Below are 25,651 nucleotides of genomic sequence, written 5' to 3'. Positions count from 1 at the left end.
TTTTAACATTCTGGCCTTTTTGCCTTGAGGTCCATATAGTAAAAACTAGAATCTTTGGTAAGCTAGGACGAATATCGGATTTTCTAAAGAAAACCTTCTTTCAAAGGAAAATGCTTTCTTCTTACTCTTAATAGAAAGTGAAAGATAACTTATAAAATCACAAAAGAGCAATCTGCTTCCTGAGCAGGCGTTTTTTAAAAAAAAACTGAAGGTGAGCATGATTGCCAGGCTATCTGCCCAGACTTAGTGAGGATGAAGAGGGCCTGAAATAATTTAAGAGAAAAGTATGGTGCTTAGCCAACAGCCCTACTACAAGCATATTTGATACTAACCATCTAGACTTCAGAAGTTGCTATATAGCTTATTTATCAGGCTATGTAAGAGAAAGCAAGAGAAATGAGACCTAAAAAAATCATATAAGAGACCCAAGAATAATAGATTCACAGAAGAAAAGGACTTTTCCTATTAATATTGTGTATTGGGATGCCTGGGTAGTTCAGTGGTTGAGTGTCTGTCTGCCTTTGGCTCAGGGTGCCATCCTGGGGTCCCCAGATCAAGTCCCACATCAGGCTCCCCACAGGGAGCCTGCTTCTCCCTCTGTCTATGTCTCTGCCTCTCTCTGTGTCTCTCATGAATAAATAAAATCTTTTTTAAAAAGTGTATTAAGATTTTAGTTTATTAATTTTTTTAAGTAATCTTTCCACTCAACATGAGGCTCAAACTCATGACCCTGAGATCAGAAGTCATGTGCTCTTTTGACTGAGCCAGCCAGGCACCCCTCATACATTAAGATTTTAAACAAAGAGAATCGAGAAATATCAAACTGATCCAGATAGATATATAGATGAGTGTGGACTCCACATTCTGGAGGATATTAATAATCAAGCAAAAAAATAATACTGATAATCAACTAAAGGAGTTTCAGCAAATAAAAGAAGTAAAAAATTTCACAGCATTTCTTACTTTTTAAGTGAAAGACTCACAAAAATTCAATCTGCTAGATATTTAATACTCTCCTGAAGGGAACTTAGGTTCCAGGAGATTAGGCTTCTTCTCACCCAGTGGTTACTTATAGAATATTAGGGCTGACCAAAAGAAACCTTGAGACGTCATTTTTAAAACATGTTATTTCCCTTACATCTGTTAGTATCCTTGTGACCATCAGGCATAGTTATAAGCCTTCTGGAAGTAGTTGAGATAAGAATCTTAACTGTGTTAAGTCTTCAGCTGGACTAACTGAATCTTTATTTTTTTTAATTTTTTTTAATTTATTTATGATAGTTACACACACACACACAGAGAGAGAGAGAGAGAGAGAGAGAGAGGCAGAGAGAGAAGCAGGCTCCATGCACCGGGAGCCCGACGTGGGATTCGATCCTGGGTCTCCAGGATCGCGCCCTGGGCCAAAGGCAGGCGCCAAACCGCTGCGCCACCCAGGGATCCCTGAATCTTTATTTAAAGTTTATTTACTTATTTATGTAACCTCTACACCCAATATGGGACTTGAACTCATGACCTTGAGATCAAGAGTTGCACATTCTTCCAATTGAGCCAACTGGGTGCCCCTGGACTAACTGAATCCTTAATAATTATCCCATGTAGCTCCATCTTTCCTAGAGCAGGGCAGAGAGCTTAGTCCCAAGGTCAACAATACTGAAATTAAGCGTATGCCCATCCTGCCTCATTTGTGAGGAAGCCTCAACTTGGTTATATGGATCCCTTCCAAGCAGAGCTCTTTGAGCCTTACCGCAGTCTCCAGAGGCTAGTCCAGCCAGCCATACATTATCTTTGATACATCTCAGCTCAACAGTTGAAAACCATTCACCATTCTAATCTACCCTCCTGCCTTGACCACCAGCAGAACAAAGGATTTTCTTTTTTTTTTTAAGATTTTATTTATTTATTTATGAGAGACAGAGAGAGAGAGAGAGAGAGAGAGAGAGAGATACAAACAGAGGGAAAGCAGGCTCCATGCAGAGAGCCCGATGTGGGACTCGATCCTGGGGAGTCCAGGATCACGCCCTGGGCCAAAGGCAGGCCCTAAACCGCTGAGCCACCCAGGGATCCCAGAACAAAGGATTTTCAAAACAATCTAATTTCAAAGGTATGCCAAGTAGCACCAAAATGAGACCACTGAATAAACATAATAACCACTGAACCATCTTTCTTTCTTTTGAGAGGCAGAGAGAATGCATGTGTACACACACACACACACACACACACACACACACGCAGGGAAGGGGCAGGAGAAAGAGAAAGAGAGAGAGAGAGAGAGAGAGAGAGAGAGAGAGAGAGAGAGAATCTTAAGCAGCCTCCACACCCAGCACAGGGCCTGACATGGAGGTTGATCTCACAACGCTGAGATTATGACCCGAGCTAAAATCAAGAGTCGGACGTTTAACTGACTGAGCCACCCAAGCATCTCTGAACCATCTTTCTTATGTTTATCATGCATAGTTAGAAAGAAACAAGTAAGGAAGTACGACCAATAGGAATCATCTGGGATAAAACAAAGAGATCTGTTTCTAAAGTATGGAATTGCACCCAAGATTAGCATACCTTACAGGGACATCAGTGCTCATGAGAATTAAAATTAAGAAACACAAAAGAGAAGGGGAAATGTGTTACTAAAAAACACTCGGGTTTCAGGTGGTTTCCTACCCCCTACCATCGGCCGAAGTGGGTGTCTGCACCACACTTGTCTGCTGTCCTGGCACTGGAGCTCTTGCACTGCTGATCAGAAGGTCAAATTTGGTGCTTCTGCAGGTATTGGAGCAAACCTTGTCATGTTGGTAAAAGTCAATCTGTCCAGAGTCCATCATTTTCCTGTGTAAAGGAGACAAAAAGTACTCGTTCAGTCTGCACTACATCTAGATGGAACTAGGCCTCTAGGACAAATAAAAACAAAGTTACTGCATCTACTCCATAGATTAGTGAAACCTAATGTCATTAGGTTGTAAAAATTCTAATCGGGATTATAAAATTTTGATCCTGCCCACATTTATATGTACTCCTCTATCCTCCCTAGTGTGTTCATAATGAGTATTCTCTCATTTCCCATTATCACCAAGCTTTAGTTAGGGACACACTCCTGACAATATCTGAGTGTCCCTGTAGAATCTCACTGAAACCAAACTCAAAATGGGAAAAAACTAATTCATATATCCCAGCACAACTGAGAAATGCTACATGGGAATAAGAATTTTATGATGGGATTCTGAGGTATTAGTATTCCTAGACCAGCAATATCTGTTGCTGCTACTGAAGACATAAAACTTGAGCACATTCCTTTCCTTAATTAAAAAAAATAAAATAATAAAAATAAAAAAATATAAAACAACTCTATAAATACATAGCAAGTTGATTATACTATACCCCCACTATAAAATGCCCTTATAACTAGATTCACAAGACATTGTTATTATAGGCCATGAGCAAAACCAAGGGGTATTTTCATTATAGTAAACTCTATGCTATGTTACTTGGCTTTCACTAAAGACCTTTCAGGCATTGATTCCTTCTTACATTTGGGGAAAGTTGGCATGTGCTTGTTTTCCTGGGAAAAAGAACAGGCCAAGAATAACAACAATGAAAGTTAAAAGTACTCCTTACCAATCTTATTCAACTACTGATTTCTACATACATGTCATCTAAAATAATTTTTAATGTGTCTATTAAAATATGTGAAGAAAAATTAATGGTTTCTGTGAAAAATACAGAAAACTATAAAGAAAACTGCTGCCCTTTAAAAAAATCCAACAGAGATAACAATATTTTGGTGTATTTTCTTCCATTAAATCTTAAGTATATACATGTGTGTCTACAGTCTAAAATCACACTGTAGGGGATCCCTGGGTAGCTCAGCAGTTTAGAGCCTGCCTTTGTCCCAGGGCATGATCCTGGAGTCCCGGGATCAAGTTTCATGTCGGGCTCCCTGCATGGAGTCTGCTTCTCCCTCTGCCTGTCTCTGCCTCTCTCTCTCTGTGTCTCTTGTGAATAAATAAATAAAAATTTTTTTAAATAATAAAAATAAAAATAAATAAATAAAAATTAAAAAAATAATAAAAATAAAATAAAATAAAATTATACTGTAATACATATATACAGTATATATGTAATATATAATATATACAAATATTATATATTTTGAACTCACGTAAACTCATGACCCTGAGATCAAGACCCAAGCTGAAAGCAGGAGTCAGACACTTAACCAATGGAGCCATCCAGGTGCCCCTTTGGATATGTGTGTGTGCATATGTGTGTGTGTGTGTGTGTGTGTGTGTGTGTGTGTGTGTGTATATTAAGATTTTTAAAAAATTTTTTTAAAATTTTTATTTATTTATGATAGTCACAGAGAGAGAAAGAGAGAGAGGCAGAGACATAGGCAGAGGGAGAAGCAGGCTCCATGCACCGGGAGCCCAATGTGGGATTTGATCCCGGGTCTCCAGGATCGCGCCCTGGGCCAAAGGCAGGCGCCAAATCGCTGCGCCACCCAGGGATCCCCTTTTTTAAGATTTTTTACTTATTTCTTCATAGAGACAGAGAGAGAGAGAAGCAGAGATACAGGCAGAGGAAGAAGCAGGCACCGTACAGAGAGCCCAGCGTGGGACTCGATCCAGGGTCTCCAGGATCATGCCCTGGGCTGCAGGCAGTGCTAAACCGCTGTGTCACCGGGGCTGCCCTTTTTTTTTTTTTTTAAGATTTTATATATATATATATATATATATATATATATATATATATATATATATATATATGGAACTATATAAGTGAGATCTACACCCAGCATGGGGGGGGTTAACTCACAAACCCCAAATTAAGAGTTGCATGCTCTACGAAGCCACCAGGTACCCCCAATTTTATAGTTTTTTTCTTTCTTTCTTTACATCATAAGCATTTTTCCATGTAAAATCTCTTTAGAAATGACATCATATATATTTAGATAAGCCATAAATTTATTTTTTTGAAAGATTTTATTTGACAAAGAGAGTAAGAGAGAGAGAAAGCGCACACCCACAAGCAGGGGGAGCAGCAGAGGGAGAGGCAGAAGTGGGCATTTTACCAAGCAGGAAGCCTGATGTGGGATTTGATCCCAGGGCCTTAGGATCGTGACCTTAGCCAAAGGCAGACACTTAACTGACTGAGCCACCCAGGCACCCCATCTTTTCTTTTTCTAAAATATTTTATTTAGGGGGATCCCTGGGTGGCTCAGCGGTTTGGCAATTCTGGAGTCCCAGGATTGAGTCCCGCGTCGGGCTCCCGGCATGGAGCCTGCTTCTCCCTCTGCGCCTCTCTCTCTCTCTCTCTCTCTCTCTCTCTCTCTCTCATGAATAAATAAATAAAATCTTAAAAAAATGTTTAAAAAATATTTTATTTATTTGAGAGAGAGAGAAAAAAAATCAAGCACAAATAGGGGGAGGGACGGAGAGAGAGGTAGAAGCAGGCTCCCTACCGATACCCTGGCATCACAACCTATGCCAAAGGCAGATGCTTAACTGATTTAGCCACTCAGGTGTCCCTAAAGCAGACCATAATTTTCAACAATGTTGCAATGAACTTTCTTTTTTTTTTTAAGATTTTATTTATTTATTTGAGAGAGAGAGCAGGAGCGGAGTGAGGGGCAGAGGGAAAAGTAGACAACCAGCTGAGCAGGGAGCCTAATATGGGGCTCCATCCCAGAACCCAATCCCAGGACCCTGGGTTCATGACCTGAGTTGAAGGCCAAGTGCTTAACAACTGGGCCACCCAGGCACCCCTGCAATTAACACCTCTATGTCTGAATCTCTATAAGCACTACAGATTTTTCTTAGGACAGATTCCTTAAAAAGAATTAAAGACAAAGGGTAGGATGCTCTTATGGCTGTTGATACATGTTCTGTGGGCAACTTTCCATTCCTGGCCACATTTAAAAATTTCTTTCTTTTTTTTTTTTTTTTTAAATTTCTATCAATAGGTGAGTGCTCAAAGAATACTAATTAATGTTAATCTTCACCAGAGGGGGGAAAGTTACAATAAACTTGTTGCATAAAGAGATGGGGATGAGGGTATTACACATTCTGAAGTTTATTTCTGTGGTACAATGAAGGCAAGGATTGCATTCACTGAGTATGAGTTACTTATCAATAGCACTCTCTATTTTACCAGATTATCACAGAACTTGTCGGTCAGCCCACACTTCATGGTTGGCACACTTACTCAGCAGCAGGTTTAGCCCTGCCTATGCTTGGTGATCTCAAGTAGGACTGTCATCTATTCCTGAACTTCTCCACCCAGAAAGAATCCTAACATCCTGACATCAGAAAAATTTGCCCTACGTGCTGGGAAGAGTTAATTTAATTTAATCTTCCTTTTCTAATAAGAATTTTAAGAACTAAAAAATAAAAATAAAAAATAAAAAAAAGAATTTTAAGAACTAGTTGATGAAGGTCAATAGACAGATTGCCAAGCCAATTCTTCAGAGGCAATAAAATTTTCAAATTAAAGAAAAAATATGGAATTATTTGTATTCTACCATGATTAAATCCCCCAAAGTTAGTTGAAAGGTATATGCTGAGGGGCACCTGGGTGGTGCAGTTGGTTAAGCATTTGACTCTTGGTTTCAGCTTGGTTTCGGCTCAGGTGGAGATCTCAGGGTAGTGATATCGAACCCTGCATCTGGCTCCATGCTCCCCGCAGAGTCTACTTAAGACTCTTTCCAGGAGTGCCTGGGTGGCAAAAGCATCTGACTCTTGGTTTAAACTCAGGTCGTTGATCATAAGATCAAGCCCTGGGACCAGCTCCACTCAGCATGGAGTCTGCTTGAGATTTTTTTTCTCCCTCTGTCCATCCTGCTCCTGTGCTCTCTTTCTCTAAAATAAATAAATAAGGGATGCCTGGTGGCTCAGTAGTTGAGCATCTGCCTTTGGCTCAGGGAGTGACCCCGGGTATGGGGATTGAGTCCGATATCAGGCTTCCCACAGAGAGCCTGCTTCTCCCTCTGCCTGTGTCTCTGCCTCTCTCTCTCTCTCATGAATAAATATATAAAATATTTTAAATAAAATAAAATAAACAAATAAATCTTAATAAAGAAAAAAAGATTCTTTTTCTCTCCCCACCCCATGCTCTCCCTTCTAAACAAGTAAATCTTTAAAAAAACAAAAAACAGAAAAGGTATGTGCTTGTTGTTTTTTAAATTTATTTATTTTTGGCAAACTCTACACTCAGTGTGGGGCTCTGAGATCAAGAGTTGCATACTCTTCCGACTGAACCAGGCAGGCACCCTGGTGAGTGCTTGTTACTAAAGCTCACCTGAGCATGATTCCACCCAGACGAATGGCTCTCTTCCAGTCCTTTAGGGTGGACTTGCCAGCCAGATGAACAAAATGCTTGGGACTGATCAACTGATCATTGAACTAAGGTAAAAGGGAAAGTCCAAATTAACCCAAGGTCAACTTAGGCAGGCCAAGAGGGAAAGAAAGGTAACTCTACTTGTTACGTACAAAAAATACCCAGATGACATCTTAAGTCATAGCCTTGTATCTTCCAGCCTCCTGCCCTGCTGTGCCAGAGAAGATGATCCTTCTCTGGGCACAGTGCCCTGTCCTGGTACATAGCTACATATGACAGGAGGAAGATCAGAGATTAATACACTGATTAGCATCTGAATCCATTTATGCCCTAAATCAGGCACTTGGGTCCAACATTGCAGAGGCTGTTTAAATCAACTGAAGTAATCTACCCAGCCCTGATGACAAGATGTGGTGGAAAGAATAAGTACCATAGACACCACTATCAATGCAGAGCCTCAAAACTCTATAATTCTTAATGATTCTAGGATGATGCCACTGATGGTACAGTGGCTACCAACAGAGACAGAATAAACAATTATTTCTACTTTGTGCTCTCATGAAAATTTGTTTTTATTAGTAATAATTTTCAATAAACTCTACTATAATGTACACTTCTATTAGGCATTTTACATATGTTCTCTCATTTCATCTGCTAGCAACCTTACAGTGTATGTGACTGCATATTTTAACATGAGCCTCTGAAATATTATCTTGTTCAAGGTCACCCAGTTATACAGATGGGACTCCATTTATTCATTCAACAAACATTTATTGATAAATATGCCAAGCATCATTCTAAGTGCTGGGGATATGGCAGTGAGCAAGACAAACAAGTTCTCAGCTCTCAAAAAACCTGTATTCTGCATGGGACTTGAACCCAGGTCAATTTCACTCCAAAGTCCTTATGTTTTTCTGTGACACCATGGGATTATAGCCACAAAACTGAAAACATTGATATGATAGATAAGAGAGAAGAGGCAGTTAAACTATACTCTTTGAAAATAAGAAGCCCCCAAATAGACCCCAATAAGGAGAAAAGACAATTACCTTGACACATTTCACATTTATTCCTGGACATACAAACTTCTTCCAGAGGAGAATGGCTTTGCTCTCCCCACAAGTTATGGGGTAAGCAATTTCCATATCCTCATTTGCTTCTATAGTGCTTGCATCTGAAAATAGAAAAAAAAATTTTAGTTATTTATTGAACACTTTTCCTCAAAAGCTTAATTCAAAATCTCTTATCTCTTGGTTCCTCTGAGGAGCTAACAGTTTACATTGGCTGAGAATGTTTTGGAATCTTCTGGAAAAATTTGACAAAACAACTCTCTTACCAAGCTCACACACTATGTGCCAGACACAGTCCTATGTACTTTTACATGCTTAATTTTATTTTATTCTTACAACAATCCTGTGAGGCAATGACTGTTTTCAACGTACATAGGTGGGACTCAGAAAGGTGAAGTGACTTTCCCAAGGACACACAGAAAGTAGGATTTAAACTCAGGTTTATAGGGCATCCCCAGAGTCTCAGCGGTTTAGCGCCGCCTTCAGCCCAGGGTGTGATCCTGGAGACCGGGGATGGAGTCCCACATCAGGCTCCCTACATGAAGCCTGCTTCTCCCTCTGCCTGTGTCTTCTGTACCTCTCTCTCTCTGTGTCTCTCATGAATAAATACATCTTTAAAAAAAATAAATAAATAAACCCAGGTTTGTCTAATTTCAAAGTTTTTTTTTTTTTTTCAGTTTCTTTACACTGACTGCTTTCCAATCAACACATTCTAAGTTCTCATCAACAACTTCCCTAATGACAGGATCAACCTTGAGGTTCCAATTTCTTTGTGGAATTTTTGTAGATGAAGATCTTTTCAGCACCCTAGCAAACTGATGTTAAACAATCAACTGACAGCTCTAGCATCTTAGTAGTGTCTCTAGATGCACTACTGTCAAATTGATGACTGCATTATTATTAGTAGGGCATATGGGGTAGGGGGGAAAAACTGTAAGGCACAAAAGGGATGAAATCTCAAGTAAGAAAGCTAAAGTCAAAGACACTGGAGTAACAAAAAGACTTACCAATCCCTTCCTCAATTTTGTGAATTGTGTGAGTTTCTACTGCTACAACTGCCGTGTTGTTCTCGGACCCAGGTTCATAAATCCTGTTGTAAAAGTGTCCATCGATAAACAAACTATATAAATCATGAAAAAATTAATATTCACAGCATGGGGTTAAGAAATTTGTTATAATCTATCTCAAAAGGAATAAAATAAATATACTTTACAACTATGTTAGTGCTTTGACTAAGTCCCCATTGTATTTAAACTCCAAACTTCCCAGGACTGCTTAGCAGCTACTGCCATGGACATGAATCCAACAACTTTCCTCATTTCAAAGGAAAGTTCCTCTTGCTACTGTCTTTACATCACCACTTGTTACTGTTTACAACAGACTTTTGCCTTCATAACTTTAAATGCTTGTGACATAAAATGTTGCTTCAAGTATAAGATTAAGTTATATTATAGAATTAACCAAACAAGACTTAAAAGTAATACTGTTGGATACTTCAAGACAGGAAGAACCCACTGGCCATAGAAGCTGATGTCCTTTGTTGGAATCTAGACACTTTAGTCTTTTTTAGCACTTTAGTATTTTTTAAAGCATCATAACCAAACTATTGACATGAGCAAAGCCTAGTTGAAAAGAGAGAGAGTGGAGATCCCTGGGTGGCTCAGTGGTTTAGCGCCTGCCTTTGGCCCAGGTCCTGATCCTGGAGTCCCGGGATTGGGTTCCACGTTGGGCTCCCTGCATGGAGCCTGCTTTTCCCTCTGCCAATGTCTCTGCCAGTCTCTCTCTCTCTCATGAATAAATAAATAAAATCTTTAAAAATAAATAAATAAATAAATAAATAAATAAATAAATAAAATATCACTTAGGGAAAGTCTCTCTAAAATGTTTCTATCTTCTGTGGTGCCTGGGTGGCTCAGCTGGTTAAGTGTCAGACTCTTGACTGTTACTCAGGTCATGATATCAGAGTCGTGAGATCAAGCTCCACATCAGTCTCTGCACTGGGCATGGAGCCTGCTTAAGATTCTCTTACTTTCCCTCTCCTCATCCCCATCTATCCCTCTATAAGTAAGTAAGTAAGTAAGTAAATAAATAAATAAATAAATAAATAAATAAATATTTCTACCTTCTAAGAAATGGGCTCAGATAACCTAATACACTAACAACCTATGTTTAATTTCTATAATAAAGTTAATGTATTAACCATTGCATCTTGTTATTTGAAAGCACTGCCTGAATAAATATCTCTTGTATCAGTGATCACTCACTCCCATGGTGACATCCCTAGCACAGACCTCTTCTCTGAATTTCACACCAGGATACAGTTAACTGCTAAATAAATAAATGCATTTGGATGTCCCAAAGGACTTTGCTGAATTCATTATGTCTAAAATGACCAAGTTCTTGGGATGCCTGGGTGGCTCAGTGGATGAGTGTCTTTCTTTGGCTCAGGGTCCCTGGATTGAGTCCCACCTCAGGCTCCCAACAGGGAGCCTGCTTCTCCTTCTGCCTATGTCTGCCTCTCTCTGTGTGTCTCTCATGAATAAATAAAATCTTTAAAAAATTAAAAATTAAAATAAAATGACCAAGTTCTCTTCCCTCTCCTAAACCATTCTTCTATTTCCTATGCTTGTTAGTGGCACCACCAGTACTTTACAGCCTAAGACAGAAGCCTGGGAATTACATCAGACTTCTCCCTCTTCCTCCTCCTCAACTCCCACATACTCAGCCACCAAATCCTACCAGATGTATCTCCTTAACACCAGCCAGCCTCCTTGTCTCTTTTTCCACTGCTACTGCCTTAATTCAGGCTGCATCATCTCTAGTCTGAACTAGTCTCCTTGCATCTACGGATCTTCTGTATTCCTACCAGAGTAATCACATAAATCCCTCCTTAAAACCTTCCAAGAACCCTCTACTTGCTGTAACAATAAAGCCCCAAATCCTTAATAAGATATTTAAGTTGCTCCAAGATCTGGTCCCTGGTTTCAACTCTCCTTAAACCTCACTTTATAATCCAAGCCCCAGTCATACCAAATTATCTGTGGCTCCCAGAATTATCATCTTCTTTTACACCTTCTATCTTTGATCTCACTTCCTGCTTTCCCCAGAACATCCTTTCCTATTTGTTTGTTTGTTCTTAAGATTTTATTTTTAAGTCATCTTTACACCTAATGTGGGCCTTGAACTTATAACCACAAAGAGTTGCATGCTCTACTGACCGAGCCAAGCAGGTGCCCCTCTATTTATTTTTTAATGAGTGGCCTCTATGATGCTTTTCCTTCCTGATATTCCACCAGTATAATCACCTACATCCTCTTTTGTGATCCAATTGTACTTTACACTTTGTCACAACACATATAACACTTAATATTATATGTTTGTTTAGCTGTTTGCCTCCCCTTGGATATAGTCTAAGAGGCCCCTGAGAGCAGAGATTATGTCTTATTTATTTACTCAATTTTGTATGTCTAGTGTATCGAATATAACTAAAACATAGCAAAGCACCCAATAAGGGCTAGTCAGTGAATGAGTGTTATGATAAACATGAGAATCGCTGCTTTAAGTAAGTTCTGTAAACTCATTCTAAATTGACCAATATGGGGACGCCTGGGTGGCTCAGCAGTTGAGCATCTGCCTTTGGCTCAAGGCATGATCCCGGGGTCCTGGGATAGAGTCCCACAGCGGGTTCCCTACAAGGAGTCTGCTTCTCCCTCTGCCTATGTCTCTGCCTCTCTCTGTGTGTCTCATGAAGAAATAAATAAAATCTTTAAAAAATAGAAAAAATAAATTGACCAATATGTGCAAATCCTTTAAAAGAAGAAATTCTTATTTATATATAAGTTCAACAGCCAGTAAATTGCACTTGTGGTGGGAAGTGGGGTACAGTCTATATTTTTGTAAGTAAACAGGGTTTTATCAAGAAAAAATTTCCTGGGGTGCCTGGGTGGCTCAGTTAGTTAAGTGTCTGACCATGATTTCAGCTCAGGTCATGATCTCAGGGTCTCAAGATTGAGCCCCGTATCAGGCTCCACACTCAGTGTGCAGCCTGCTTGGGATTCTCTCTCTCTTTCCCTCTGTGCCCCGCCCCCCCAAACACACACCTGCATGGGCAAGTACACATACATGTTCTCTCTCTCAAAAAAATAAATAAGTATGGGGGATCCCTGCGTAGCTCAGTTTAGCACCTGCCTTTGGCCCAGGGCGTGATCCTGGAGCCCCAGGATCAAGTCCCACATCAGGCTCCCTGCATGGAGCCTGTTTCTCCCTCTGCCTGTGTCTCTACTCTCTCCCTCTCTGTATCTCTCATGAATAAATAAATAAAATCTTAAAATAAATAAATAAAATAAGTAAATAAGTAAAATAAAATAAAATATAACTAGAGAAATCAGCTGAGCATTGATTGGCAGCCATCTCAAAACTCAGGACCTGAAAATGTATTCATTAGTTCATATGGCAAATTTTTTTTTTAATTTTTTTTAAAGATTTTATTTATTTATTTATGAGAGACAGAGAGAGGCGCAGAGACACAGGCAGAGGGAGAAGCAGGCTCCATGCAGGAAGCCTGATGTGGGACTCGATCCCCGAACTCCAGGATCACGCCCTGAGCCAAAGGCCAGCACTTAACCGCTGAGCCACCCAGGCGTCCCTCATATGGTAAATTTAGAGTAAACAGTAGATTGCGGAGTCAAAGTATTGTACAAAGATGTCTATAATCTAATCAAGCAATGAGACTTTTCCAAAAAAAGCAGTATTATTTGGAAAATAAAAAAGACACACAAAACAAGTGGAACTGATCTTCAAAATAATTAAGTCTCTAAGTGTTTTCTGTCTCTAGGAGGACTAGGATTAAGTGACAATTAGAGCACTTTAGGAAAAATAGAAGAAACAATGACTCCAAGAGAAAATAAAGCTGCCATGCACAAAAGAATCTTCTGCTAATTCTTCCTCATTACCCTTTCTCAAAGGGTAACAACTATGAATATGTGTGTAGGTAACAAATAAAATTCCCAAACAAGTGAATTTAAATAAGCAGGCATAATCTTTAGGTGCCAATAATAATTCTAAACACTGTATTCACTATATGTCAGTAATTATTTTTTCTTAAGCTTTTATTTTTTTTAAGCCATTTCTCCACCCAATGTAGGGCTTGAATTCACAACCCTGAGATCAAGCATTATACAGTCCAAATGAGCCAGCCAGGCACCCCATCAGTACTTAAGTCAACTTTCCCTTACATATCTTAGAATATTTCCTTCAATATTCAGAAATGTCAGCAAACTATGGTTATATTTTAAAAACTAAAAAATCCTTACTTTTACAAGACACATACTAATGTCTAGGATTTGCTTCAAAAAACTTAGGGGTAGGCAGATGTAGAGATGAAATAAGACTGGCCATGTGTTGATAACTGTTGAAGTTGGGTGATGGGTGTGTACACAGGGGTTCATTATAGTATTTTTTAAATTTTAGGGTATATTTCAAATTTCCTATACTAAAACAAACAAACAAACAAACAAACAAAAAAACAAGGTATATTACTTAGTAGATTGAGATTGAATTATGTGTTTGCCCAAGGATATTTTCTCTCTCTCTCTCTCTCTCTTTTGTTGTTTTTTGTTTGTTTAAAGTAAGCTCCACACTGGGTATGGAGCCCAATGTAGGGCTTGAACTCATAACCCTGAGATCAAGACCTGAGCTGAAATCAAGACTCCGGATGCTTAGCCAACTGAGTCACCCAGGCACCTCTCTTCATTCTTTCTTTAAGTAATCTCTATACCCAACATGGGGCTCAAACTCACAACCCCAGGATCAAGAGTCACATGCTCTACTGGCTGAGTCAGCCAGGAACCCCAAGATCATTTCTAACTGTATAAAGAATCTTTCATACATTGAAGATAAAATACCCCTCCCTCCTCTCTGTAGATCTAAATTTTTTTTTAAGATTTTATTTATTTATTCATGAGAGACACAGAGAGAGAGAGAGGCAGAGACACAGGCAAAGGGAGAAGCAGGCTCCACACAGGGAGTCCACCGTAGGACTCGATCCCGATCCCAGGTCTCCAGGATCACGACAGCTGAGCCATCCAGGCTGCCCTGTAGATCTAATTCTTATTTAAACTTCAATACCATTTAAAAGATCCTATCTCGGGATGCCTGGGAGGCTCAGCGGATGAGCCTCTGCCTTAGGCTCAGTGCGTGATCCAGGAGTCCTGGGATGGAGTCCCATATTGGGCTCCTTGCGTTGAGCCTGCTTCTCCTGTCTCTCCCTCTCTCTGTGTCTCTCATGAATAAGTAAATAAAATCTTAAAATAACTAAATAAATAAAAGATCCTATCTCTTCTTTCAAATTCATAATGATCCTCTGAATTCAAGCTACTTGCTAACCATAATACTTGGCACTTTTTAGATTTTTGCGAAGTAAGTGACCTCTTTATTTATATATATGTATTTTGGTTTGCACTAGACTGCAGGCTCCATGATGGTGGGAACCATGTGCTATATTTATATTTCTTCCAATGCTTTGTAATACCCTAGATAATAGTAGGGTCATTAATATATATTTTTTGATAAGCTAAGCTTGATTAATTTGCCCATCTCGGGCAGCCCTGGTGGCTTGGCGGTTTGGTGCCGTCTTCAGCCCAGGGTGGGATACTGGGGACCCAGGATGGAGTCCCGCGTTAGGCTCCCTGCATGGAGCCTGCTTCTCCCTCTGCCTGTGTCTCTAACTCTCTCTGTGTGTGTCTCTCATGAATGAATGAATGAATGAATGAATGAATGAATGAACGAATAAATAAATAAATAAAATCTTAAAAAAAAATTTTGCCCATCTCTTAGAGTCCAGACTGCTTCTGATAGGAAAACTTTTGTAATTGCCTTGCCTAACCTCCTCTGACTAACTACACTGTCTTTTGGTAAACATGTACCAAGACCCTGTGCTAGACAGTGTGGATAAATAAGAGGAGGGAGCCATGTAACTTATCCTCAAAGAGCTTACAGTAGACAAGAGGGAGAGAGACAAGGACACGATTCACTGTTGTATTACAATGACAAATATAGCACATAATACTTAATAAAGATGTTAGCCAGCTCTGAGAGACTGATGTTGAATGTTCCCTCATGCTAAGCAATCATACAGTTATAATTTCCCCACTCTTTAAACCTCCCAAATTTTTCACAATATCCAAATCTCTAGTAACTTACCCTTGCTGCACAGGCTGTAACTGCAGGATCACTTGGGTTTTAGTGTCTTCAGGGTTCTCTCCTTCATTTCCTTCAGTGGGTACCACAACCACATCCCCCACTGGAACACTCACTTCTGCATTAGCCATCTTTCACATGAAGTCAGATAGCTGGACTGCTGTCAGAAACAAGAAGCACCAATGACTTTGGTATGAAAAGATGGCTACCATAGGAAAGCAACACCAAGATAATTATGACTACCAATTCCAAGATCGTGGTCCTTTGAAAGGATGGGAACTGTGAGAAGAAGGTGACCTAGGCTCTGATCTTTCCAGAAATGCCTTAGTACTCACTTGTTGATTTAGGGCTTCTTAGTATATATGATTCACCCAGTGCTGTACTGGAGCTTGCTCTCTGCTCTCTCTCTCTCTCTCTCTCTTTTAAGATTTCATTTATTTATTTGAAAGAGAGAGAGGGAGACCACAAAGGGAAAGGGAAAAGCAGACTCCCCACTGAGCAGAGACCCCAATGTGGGACTCAATCCCAGGACCCTGAGATCATGACTAGAGCCAAAAGCAGTTACTTAACTGAACGAGCCACCCAGGCACCCTGGAGCCTGCTCTTGAGAACCAATAGTGCACATCTCTTCTCAACTCCAAGTTTGGGGACATCGAATTAGTAGCTTGAAATCAGTGATGCTGGGAGTTTATACACCACAGAAATTGGCAAGCACTACAAATCAAGATTGTTGTTGTTGTTGTTTTTCTGGAAAACTGATTTACAGCACACTACTAGTTCCATCCCAAATAAACCCCAAGAAAGTAGGAATCATCTATTTTCTATGCAACCAGCCATTACACCTCATTAAGTGCTCTGTACTTTGTGAATTACTTAATAAGTACCTGCTAACTGAAATAAACTGTGTAGGAAGAAGAATGACTTGCATTACATGATTGTTTAATAAATACTGAATCCAATTGCACGACCTCTAGGAACTTCTTACTACCTCTTTGCCTCAGACTGAATGGAGGGATGATTTTGCCTGACATCTCCCTTGCAGACTTGTTGGGGATACCAGTGTCCAGCACCATATGCTCCTTGACTCTAATGTAATTCAAAGCATTATCCCAATTTTAATGAAAACTCAGAGGGCCCCAGGACATTCTGCAGCAGTTAGTCCTCACAGTTGCAAAGAAAGGAGTCACTTAAGAGAGTATAGGTAGGAGCCACTGTGTTTACTTAGATACGAGAGATGATTAGGACATGTTGAACAGAGTAGGCACATGGTGGATGCATGTTTGAGTATGTGATTGGTAGTCAAACAACTGAATCCACATCTCAGCTCTGCCACAGCACTTGTTTGCCTATAATATGCATACTTAAGCACAGCCCTCAAAACTCCCTCATCTAGCCCCCAAATAGTTTTCCAGTTTCATCTACAACTGTAATTCTCAAAGAATCTTAATTGCCAGCCATACCAGCCTCCCCCTGTACTCTGCACATACAATATGTACATTCAGGTTTCTATACCTTTGTTATTCCTTAAGCCCAAACTCTCTTCTTGTCTCCTTCTCCCTTCAAGGCTCAGTTCAAAGCTCACTCCTCCACAAAGCCCCTGCCAAAACATTTTTTTGTCTTCAGTCCCCTAACACTTGGTTTGTAGCTCTCCTCTAATGATTATCACACTGTGCTTTGTATTATAGTTGACTGAACAGACCTCTATCTCCATAACTGCACTATACTCTCCATGAGGTGCTTTTCTTTGTTTTTTAATTTTTGGGGCATTTTTAATTCTATAAGGGCAGGCGCTGCTTCTTTAAAAAGCTTGTCTCCCACAGCACTGTTTATCATGGCACTGACACATTGATTCAATCAACTTTTGTTTTCGACTAAATTCCTCATATCAGAGGTATGCTTCTGCCTTTTATGATTCTCACATTCAACTTTGTTATACCTCCTGCTATATGCTATACCTCCTGCACCCAAAAGCCTCTTAACATTTATTTTGTAGGCACCTTTTTTTTTTAATTTTTTTTTAAATTTTCATTTATTTTATGATAGTCACACAGAGAGAGAGAGAGAGAGAAAGAGGCAGAGACATAGGCAGAGGGAGAAGCAGGCTCCACGCACCGGGAGCCCGACGTGGGACTCGATCCGGGGTCTCCAGAATCACGTCCTGGGCCAAAGGCAGGCGCCAAACCGCTGCGCCACCCAGGGATCCCTTGTAGGCACCTTAAACTCATTTTCTCTCATAAACCTGCTGTTTCCTGCCTCTGTAAATGGCACTATCCTCTACCCATTTTCTCAAGTCAGAAACTAAAGACTTGAGAAACCCCAAGAAACTTGGGAGTTTCATTCTTTCATTTTCATTCTTTTCTTTCTAAATCCAATCCACTACCAAATCCTATCCATTCTTTTTTTTTAATCCTATCCATTCTATCATCTATATTTCTCTTTTAACCACCCCCCATTTTCCATCTGTGCTGCAACCACCATATCCTAAGATGCCACACTGTTACTTGAATTTTTCCAGCTGCTTCTCATCTATATCCTAATATCTGGTCTTGTTTTCCACTCCATTATCTACAGAATCGAAAAAGTCATCTTACTAAAGGCCACAGGCCATTTCCCCATTTCAGAATCCTTCAGTGGACTCTCTTTGCTATTAAAGTGTAAGCATTTAACAGTGCTTACAGAATCCTCCAAAACTATCCCCTGTCCACCGTGCTAGCTTGATTTCTCATAGTTCTTCCTCTCACACTGTGGGCTCCTGTCACTAAATTGTTTTCAGTTTCTCAATATTTCCTCACCTGAGCCTTCACAGTTGTTTCCTCTACCTAGAATTCTCTTCCTCTTTGGCTAGTCACTGCTAAACTTTTATAACTTATTTAAAACATCACTTCCTGGGATGCCTGGCTAGCTCAGTTGGTAGAACATGCAACTCCCAATCTCAGGGTCATGAGTTCAAGCCCCATGTTGGGCATAGAGTTTACTTAAAAAGTGGTGGTGTGGGGGGGTGTCTGGGTGGCTCACTCAATTGAGCATCTGCCTTCAGCTCAGGTCATGATCCTGGGATCCTGGGATGGAGCCCCACATTGGGCTTCCTGATCAGTGGGGAGCCTGTCTCTCCCTCTCCCTCTGCCACTCCCCCTGCTTATCCCCTCTGTCAAATAAATAAATAAATAAATAAATAAATAAATAAATAAATAAATAAATAAATAAATAAATAAAATATTTAAAAAGACATACCAAACACACACACACACACACACACACACACACACACACACACAATGTTCATTCACAGGGAGGCCTGTGACTTCCTGGACTAGATGTAACCTTGTGTTCTTGCTCCCTTGGAACCTGCTGCAGAACTCCTCTCATAACCATTACCCCACTTTGTCAGCCTCTCCCCACGCAGAGTACATCCTGGGAGAGCAAAGATTGCTTTTCTTCTTCATGCCTAGCTTAGTACCCAGGACACAGAAGTAAATAAAATTTTTAAATATCAGAGTTTAATTTACAAAACTCTCCACCTAAAACTTTCTAAGGAAATCTGGCACATAACAGTATGTAATAAATTTTTGTGCAGTGAATTACTCGTCTTGCCCTCAAAGACGTCCAGAATTTTCCACTTTTCTAAATTAAGGGATATAAATTTGTTAAGTTAGGCTAAACTTATTGCCTGTCATTATGGCCAGTTCAACAAATATTTACTGAGTTTCTACTACACGTCAGGCACAGAGTTACTGGGCTTGATGGATATGAAAAGGGACAGGACAAGATCTGCTCTTACAGAACTAAAGAAGGGAAAGATATGCATGACATACTAGAGAAAAAAATTAACTGTAAGATATTACAGTACACTATCTGAACTTCTGTAAATTAAAGGTTTAAAACTAGGGGATGGGGAGCACCTAGGCAGCTCAGTCAATTAAGCAGACGACTCTGGATTTTGGCTCAGGTCATGATATCAGGGCCCTGGGATCAAGCCCTGCAGCACTCTGAGCTCATGGGGGAGTCTGCTTCAGAATACTCTCTCCCTCTGCCCCTCCCCCCTCTCTCTAATAAATAAACCTTTAAAAAAAATAAAACTAGGGGGGATCCCTGGGTGGCTCAGCTGTTTAGCACCTGCCTTTGGCCCAGGGCATGATCCTGGAGTCCTAGGATGGAGTCCCACGTCAGGCTCCCTGCATGGAGCCTGCTTCTCCCTCCTCCTGTGTCCCTGCCTCTCTCTCTCTCTCTCTCTCTCTCTCATAAATAAATACATAAATCTTTAAAAAATAAAAAAATAAAACTAGCGATAAAAGAGAGAATCAATGGACTGGTTCAGCTGGCTGCCAGCAGAACCAAAACAATTAGGACCTTGGAGTATAGAAAAAGACAAAAAAGGATATGACGAAGCATACAAATGCTATCAAATCCTAGAATAACTGAACCAATGGATATCTTTCAAAGTTTGAACCATAAAAATGTAGCTTGAATGAAAATAATCACAGCTAATATTTGTAAGACACTAGTCAAGCACTACTATTACATACTTAATGAATTTAAAAGGTACAAACTTTAGCGAAAAAGGTACAAACTTTATGGAATTTATTATTTTAAAACAGTGGTTTACAGTTTTAATAGCTTAAGTAAATTAATGGATTAGAGGAGAATTAGAAGGATGTTTCTAGTTTTATTTATTTATTTATTTTTAAATTGTTTTATTTTTTCTTAAAGAACTATTTTTTAATTTTTATTTATTTATGATAGTCACAGAGAGAGAGAGGCAGAGACACAGGCAGAGAGAGAAGCAGGCTCCATGCAACGGGAGCCCGACGTGGGATTCGATCCCGGGTCTCCGGGATCGCGCCCTGGGCCAAAGGCAGGCGCCAAACCGCTGCGCCATCCAGGGATCCCAGATGTTTCTAGTTTTAACCTTCTACTCTAAGGTTGAGTCCTCTCTACAACACTCTGAATAAGTGGTTGACTAACTACTTGATTAATACTTTCCTCAATGGGAACTCATATTTTACTCCTTAGCCCTTCCACACCTTGGAACCCAAGAGGAATGTTCTCTAACCTTCTGAGTTTACCTGAGAAGGTAATTATAATCATCCACAATATGTCTCTTAGTGTCAGTCAGTAAGAGACACAAGTCTGATCCAACATGGCAATTCTTACATTCTTTAGAGAAGCAAGTGTAGGTTGAATATCTATTACCCTAAGTACCACATTCCTAACAAGTAACCCGAAACCAGCTCTACAGACTACACTGGCTAAATGCAAGGTCATCGTTTTGAGGTGAGTATAAACTGAAAAGTAGCTCTTGTTTATAGCAACAAAAACTCCTGAGGCAAGATGACCCAGTTGTTCCTTTGGGTATTTCAGGGATGGGACCTTAGAGTATTCATTGTGTAATCACACAACACCCTGTAATTCTAGGGGAAGACACATAAGGGAAAGATGTCAAATTTATGTGAAAAGAATTATTTTTGGGCAGCCTGGGTGGCTCAGAGGTTTAGCACCGCCTTCAGCTCAGGGCCTGATCCTGGGGATCAGCAATCGATTCCCACGTCCGGCTCCCTGCATGGAGCCTGCTTCTCCCCCTGCCTCTGCCTCTCTGTCTCTCATGAATAAATAAATAAAATATTTAAAAAAATTGTGTAGTCATTTTCAAAGCCAAAAAAGACATCTTGAAAGTAGGCACGTGACGACTCACATAAGCTACTGAAAAACAAATGACATCTGACCTACTCTGGATTAAATTCATGACTTACGTTCTGAAAACTAATGTTTTTTTTTTTTTTTTTGCTGTTTTTTTTTTTTTTAAAGTAATCTCTATGCCCAACATGAGGCTCAAACTCATGACCCCAAGTCGAGTCCCACACTCCATTGACTAAGGCAGCCAGGCACCCCTGAACACTGATATTTAAAATGTGGCAGGAGGGACGCCTGGGTGGCTCAGCAGTTGAGCATCTGCCTTTGGCCCAGGGCGTGATCCCAGGATCCAGGATCAAGTCCCACATCGGGCTCCTTGTGGAGAGCCTGCTTCTCTCTCTGTCTGTGTCTCTGCCTCTGTGTGTCTGTCATGAATAAATAAATAAAATCTTAAAAAATAAAAATAAAACATGGCAGGAACATGAGTGTCACATGACTGGAGGGACATCAGAGTTGGTAGTTGAAAAGGAATAAAAGAAATAGCACATATCCTGAAATTTTGTAACCCCAAAATGCATTTATTTATTCCACATTGTATTGTAATGTGTAGATTATGTTACCTATTCTTTTTTCTTTTTAAAGATTTTTATTTGAGGGCAGCCTGATCCTGGAGACCGGGGATCAGGTCCCATGTCAGGCTCCTTGCATGGAGCCTGCTTCTCCCTCTGCTTGTGCATCTCTAATAAATAAATAAATAAATAAATAAATAAATAAAATCTTTAAAGATAAAAACATCCATTTACCAAAAAATAAATAAATAAATAAATAAATAAATAAAGATTTTATTTGAGAAAGCATACATAAGTGAAGTTGGGGCAGAAAGAGGGACAAGCAGGCTCCCCATTGAAAGGGAGCCTGAGCTGAAGTCAGACACTTAATGGACTGAGCCATCCAGGTACCCTAACTGTAGAGTCTATTCTTAAGAAATTTCCAAGTTAAAACTTTATTATTACTTGAGGCCAAAACTCCTGGATTTTTTTTTTTTTTTTTTTTTTTTTTGTCTCTTTCATTCCTTCCCATACATTCAGTAAGTGATCCAGGGCACCACTATAAGATGTAATAAAGCCAACAAGAAAGCTACACAGGACCACTGTGAGGGACACAGCCAAAACAAATGAAGTGTGGGATAAGGCATATATTGGAGACTACTGCGTAAGTGTTTGGGGAAGTAACCGGATGAAAGTGTTCTTTGAAGGGTCATCACACTGGAATCTAGGGGCCTTCTGCTTAGGACAAGACCAATTTGGGGCCCAAGGTAACCCAATGAAGTTGAATACAAATTAGCTATTTAATATATGTTTGTTGAAGTAAATGTGAATAAATGGTTGACTAATGACTAACGAAAAAGTTATCAAGTCAGTAGATATTAAATATTCTGAATTGTTAAAGGCTCATAAATTAGGGACCATTTAACGAAAAAGTCCCCCCAAAGCACTTTGGTAGCCATTAGCAGAGGCAAAGGAGAAAAGGATCACTCCGTGAGTCTAGAATGATCTGACCCCTCGGTTTCCCTAATCCTCCAGGTTAAGGAGGAATCCCATTTCTTGGTTCTCCTAGATAAGACCCCAAACAAGGCCCCTTCTGTGTCTGGTAGGAAGTCCTTCTGAGATTTCTCTCATCTTAAGAGCATTCAGACCTTCTCCTGTTCCTTGGATGGTGGAGCCTTCCCCCGATCCCCAGGTCAAGGCTTGACAGGCGTTAGTCTGGTGGGTCACTCTCCAGGACCCTCAGGTAAGATTCTGTCATCGTCCCTGCCTCTCAGGGTACACTTGGCCAATTCCCCTGCCACTTCAGGAAGTAGGGGTCACTCAAACGATCTTCTCCCTGGTACTTAAAACACATGGGCTTTCCCATCCCCTGACACCCAGGCTGCCTGGTTCTCTACCTATGTATCAGAAAGTACGCGCTCCCTCACAGGTCTGGACCCTTCCCAGTCCTACTTGAGGAGGCTCTGAGGCGCCTTCCTACCGCCCCCTCACCTCTGGGGAGGCAGGGGCTCTGGAGCTCTTCTTCCTCGTCCCCTGCTCCCACCACCCACCCGGTCGCCACGCCTTCCGAACAGCACCTGCTTCTTTTCCCCCGGACTGAATGGCCGAGGCCTCTAACGCGCCCCTCGGGTGAAGCCCGGGCCTCCTTCCCTCAGCAGAACGCACTCTCTGCTCCTGCCCTCCCGCCACGCTTCCTGAGGGTCTCCTTCCCGGCGGGCATTCCGGCTTCCTTCACCTTTCGTCCCACCCTCCCTCTCCAGCCGCCCCCCGCCCCCCGCCCCCAACCAAGCGCGACCCAGGCCCCTCCCCAGCTCTGCGTCTAAGGGCCTACTGCTCCCGGGCCCCGCCTCTGGGGATACCCAGGGATCCCCGGACCCCTCGCCGGGGTCCTGGACGTCCGGGCCTCTCAGTCCGGAGTCACTCCGGCCCCTCCGGGCCCCTCAGACTAGGACTTCCGGGGCCCCCGGTGCGGGGGCGCGGGGCCCTCCGGCGCCCCGCTCGCCCGCGCCCGCCGCCCTCGGCCAGGGGCCGAGCCCGGGCGGCGCGGCCGGCCGCGCTGGGGGCGGCCCGGCTGCTCGGGCGGACCCAGCGGCAGCGTCCCCCCACCCCCCCGCGGCGCCGCGACGTCCGCTCGCTCCCCGGCGGCGGCGGCGGCACGCACAGGGCGTGGGGAGGCGCCCGCGGAGGCAGCAGCCCCCCGCCCCCTGCGCGCCCGCCCGCCCTCGCCGGCCGCCGCGCGGCCCCCGCGCCCGCCCCCCCGCCCCCACCCCACCCCGCGCCCGCGCCCGCGCGCCCACCCCTCCCCCTCCTCACCGTCTCCGTCGGGCGGGCGGGCGGCGAGCGGCCAGGGCGGGCGGGCGACGGAGCATGCGCAGAGGCCGCCACGGCCGCTACTGCCACCGCCGCCGCCAGGCCGGGCTTCAACACTTCCGGCCGCCGCCGCCGGCGAGCTGGCGCCTTAAAGGGGACGCGTCCCTATTGCGGGCCCCGCGGAGGATGAACCTCAGCCGGAGGGATTTGAGTGAGCCTTTACCTGAGCCGGGTCTTCTGTTCTGTAGAGTCAGTATTGGGAAGGGCTCTGGGAACCCTAATGACTCTTCTTCCCCCAATTGACGGTGAGGAAAAAGAGGTCTAAGCTAAAGATTCGCCTCATCCACAATCAGGGGCCGAAGCCGGTCTCTCGACTCCTCTGGAGGACTGCCCATTCCTTTTCCCCAAATCCAGTTTTATGGAGCTTACGTGTTGCAGACCTTCAGAAGTTATGCCCAACTATCAATTCGGAATCAAAGATCTGGTTGAGTATAGAGTCAATAACCGGTCACGAGTCCTTGAGCAAGCTGCTTGCATTCTCTGAGCCACGCGTGTTTGCCAAGCCTTGGCTGGTCATGAGGTTACGGGTTCAAGTCTTGACTTATGGGGGGGGGGGCGCGTTATTAACAGCTGCAAGGCTGTATGTCGCCGAAGGCATAGGTTGTTGTGAGTGTTAAAAGAGGTGAGAGTTGAAAAATGCTGAAGATTCCTGGGGCCAGTAATACTAATTAGCAAGTATTAAGACCTTTGTTGGGGAAGATGCTTTGTCTCCTATAGTAAATATTCCCGGCAATCCTACTTAAGTAACTTCTTTTGACTGCCGTTTTATGGATCAAAAACAAACAAAATAAAAACAAAGACCCAAACAAAGGCCAAGGAAGTTAACTAATTCCTAGAAGTCATATAACCTGTAAATAGTAGAGATGGGCAGGCTTTCACTTCAGGCACTCTTTCTGCAGAGTCTAAGGGTCTAATCGCTGAGATGGTTGCTCTCCTTAGTAGGAACAAATGAGGTGGGGGGCACTTTTTTGAGGGGGAAGGAGAATTGCTTCCCCATCTTGCCTCCTCCTGTGAGTTATCTCTCTGTTGGATGCCTCCTCCACCATGAAGAGGTGAACAGGAAGTCTTACAAGTTCTTGATTTGAGGACAGGTGAGGAGACCCAGGAGTCAACAATGGAACTGAATTTGGGATGAGATGTTGGCCAAGTCTCATCTAACTTAAGCCTTGATTTACTCATCTGTAAAATAGGGATGATTTTCCTACTGCGACCACTCCTCGGGGCTGTTTCCAGGATCAAATGAGATGTACTGCCCACATTAGTATCTGTTCTTATGATCAAGGACTTACACATTATCAGGTGATTTTGAATATAACAGGCTGGTCAAGACTGGACTCTTGACCTATATGAATTATTCCATAGTGGGACCATGTATATCTTTTGATAGATATTATCCTAGAGATATAACCTAAGCCCTAAAAGAAGTTCAAAGGGCCCTCCCTGGAGAATTCCTGAAAAGCTTTAGGAAGGAGGGGGTATTTGAGCCTGGTCTCAGGGATAAATCAAAGG

At 42.0% G+C, this 25,651-nt stretch overlaps 1 protein-coding gene across 5 annotated transcripts in view; it reads right to left on the bottom strand.

Annotated features, from left to right (window-relative positions):
• The window catches only part of GMEB1 (glucocorticoid modulatory element binding protein 1), a 36,333-nt gene extending 12,173 nt beyond the window's left edge, over positions 1-24,160 (bottom strand). The window contains exons 1-6 of one of the 5 annotated variants that reach the window (XM_055332694.1): positions 24,086-24,160; positions 15,600-15,756; positions 9,407-9,519; positions 8,379-8,503; positions 7,291-7,394; positions 2,669-2,826 (exon numbers count right to left, since the gene is read on the bottom strand). In XM_055332694.1, the coding sequence (XP_055188669.1) occupies positions 2,669-2,826; positions 7,291-7,394; positions 8,379-8,503; positions 9,407-9,519; positions 15,600-15,727 (628 nt within the window). In that variant the 5' untranslated portion in view covers positions 15,728-15,756; positions 24,086-24,160. Of the gene's footprint in view, positions 1-2,668; positions 2,827-7,290; positions 7,395-8,378; positions 8,504-9,406; positions 9,520-15,599; positions 15,757-22,920; positions 23,492-24,085 lie in introns of those variants that run through there. The other 4 variants (XM_055332698.1, XM_055332696.1, XM_055332695.1 and 1 more) reach the window with 4 other exon arrangements.
• Positions 24,161-25,651: the final 1,491 nt, after the last annotated feature.

Source organism: Nyctereutes procyonoides, unplaced genomic scaffold (assembly GCF_905146905.1).
Source record: "Nyctereutes procyonoides isolate TBG_1078 unplaced genomic scaffold, NYPRO_anot_genome, whole genome shotgun sequence".
Taxonomy (NCBI): domain Eukaryota; kingdom Metazoa; phylum Chordata; class Mammalia; order Carnivora; family Canidae; genus Nyctereutes; species Nyctereutes procyonoides.
This window is presented reverse-complemented; position numbering and strand designations above follow the sequence as displayed.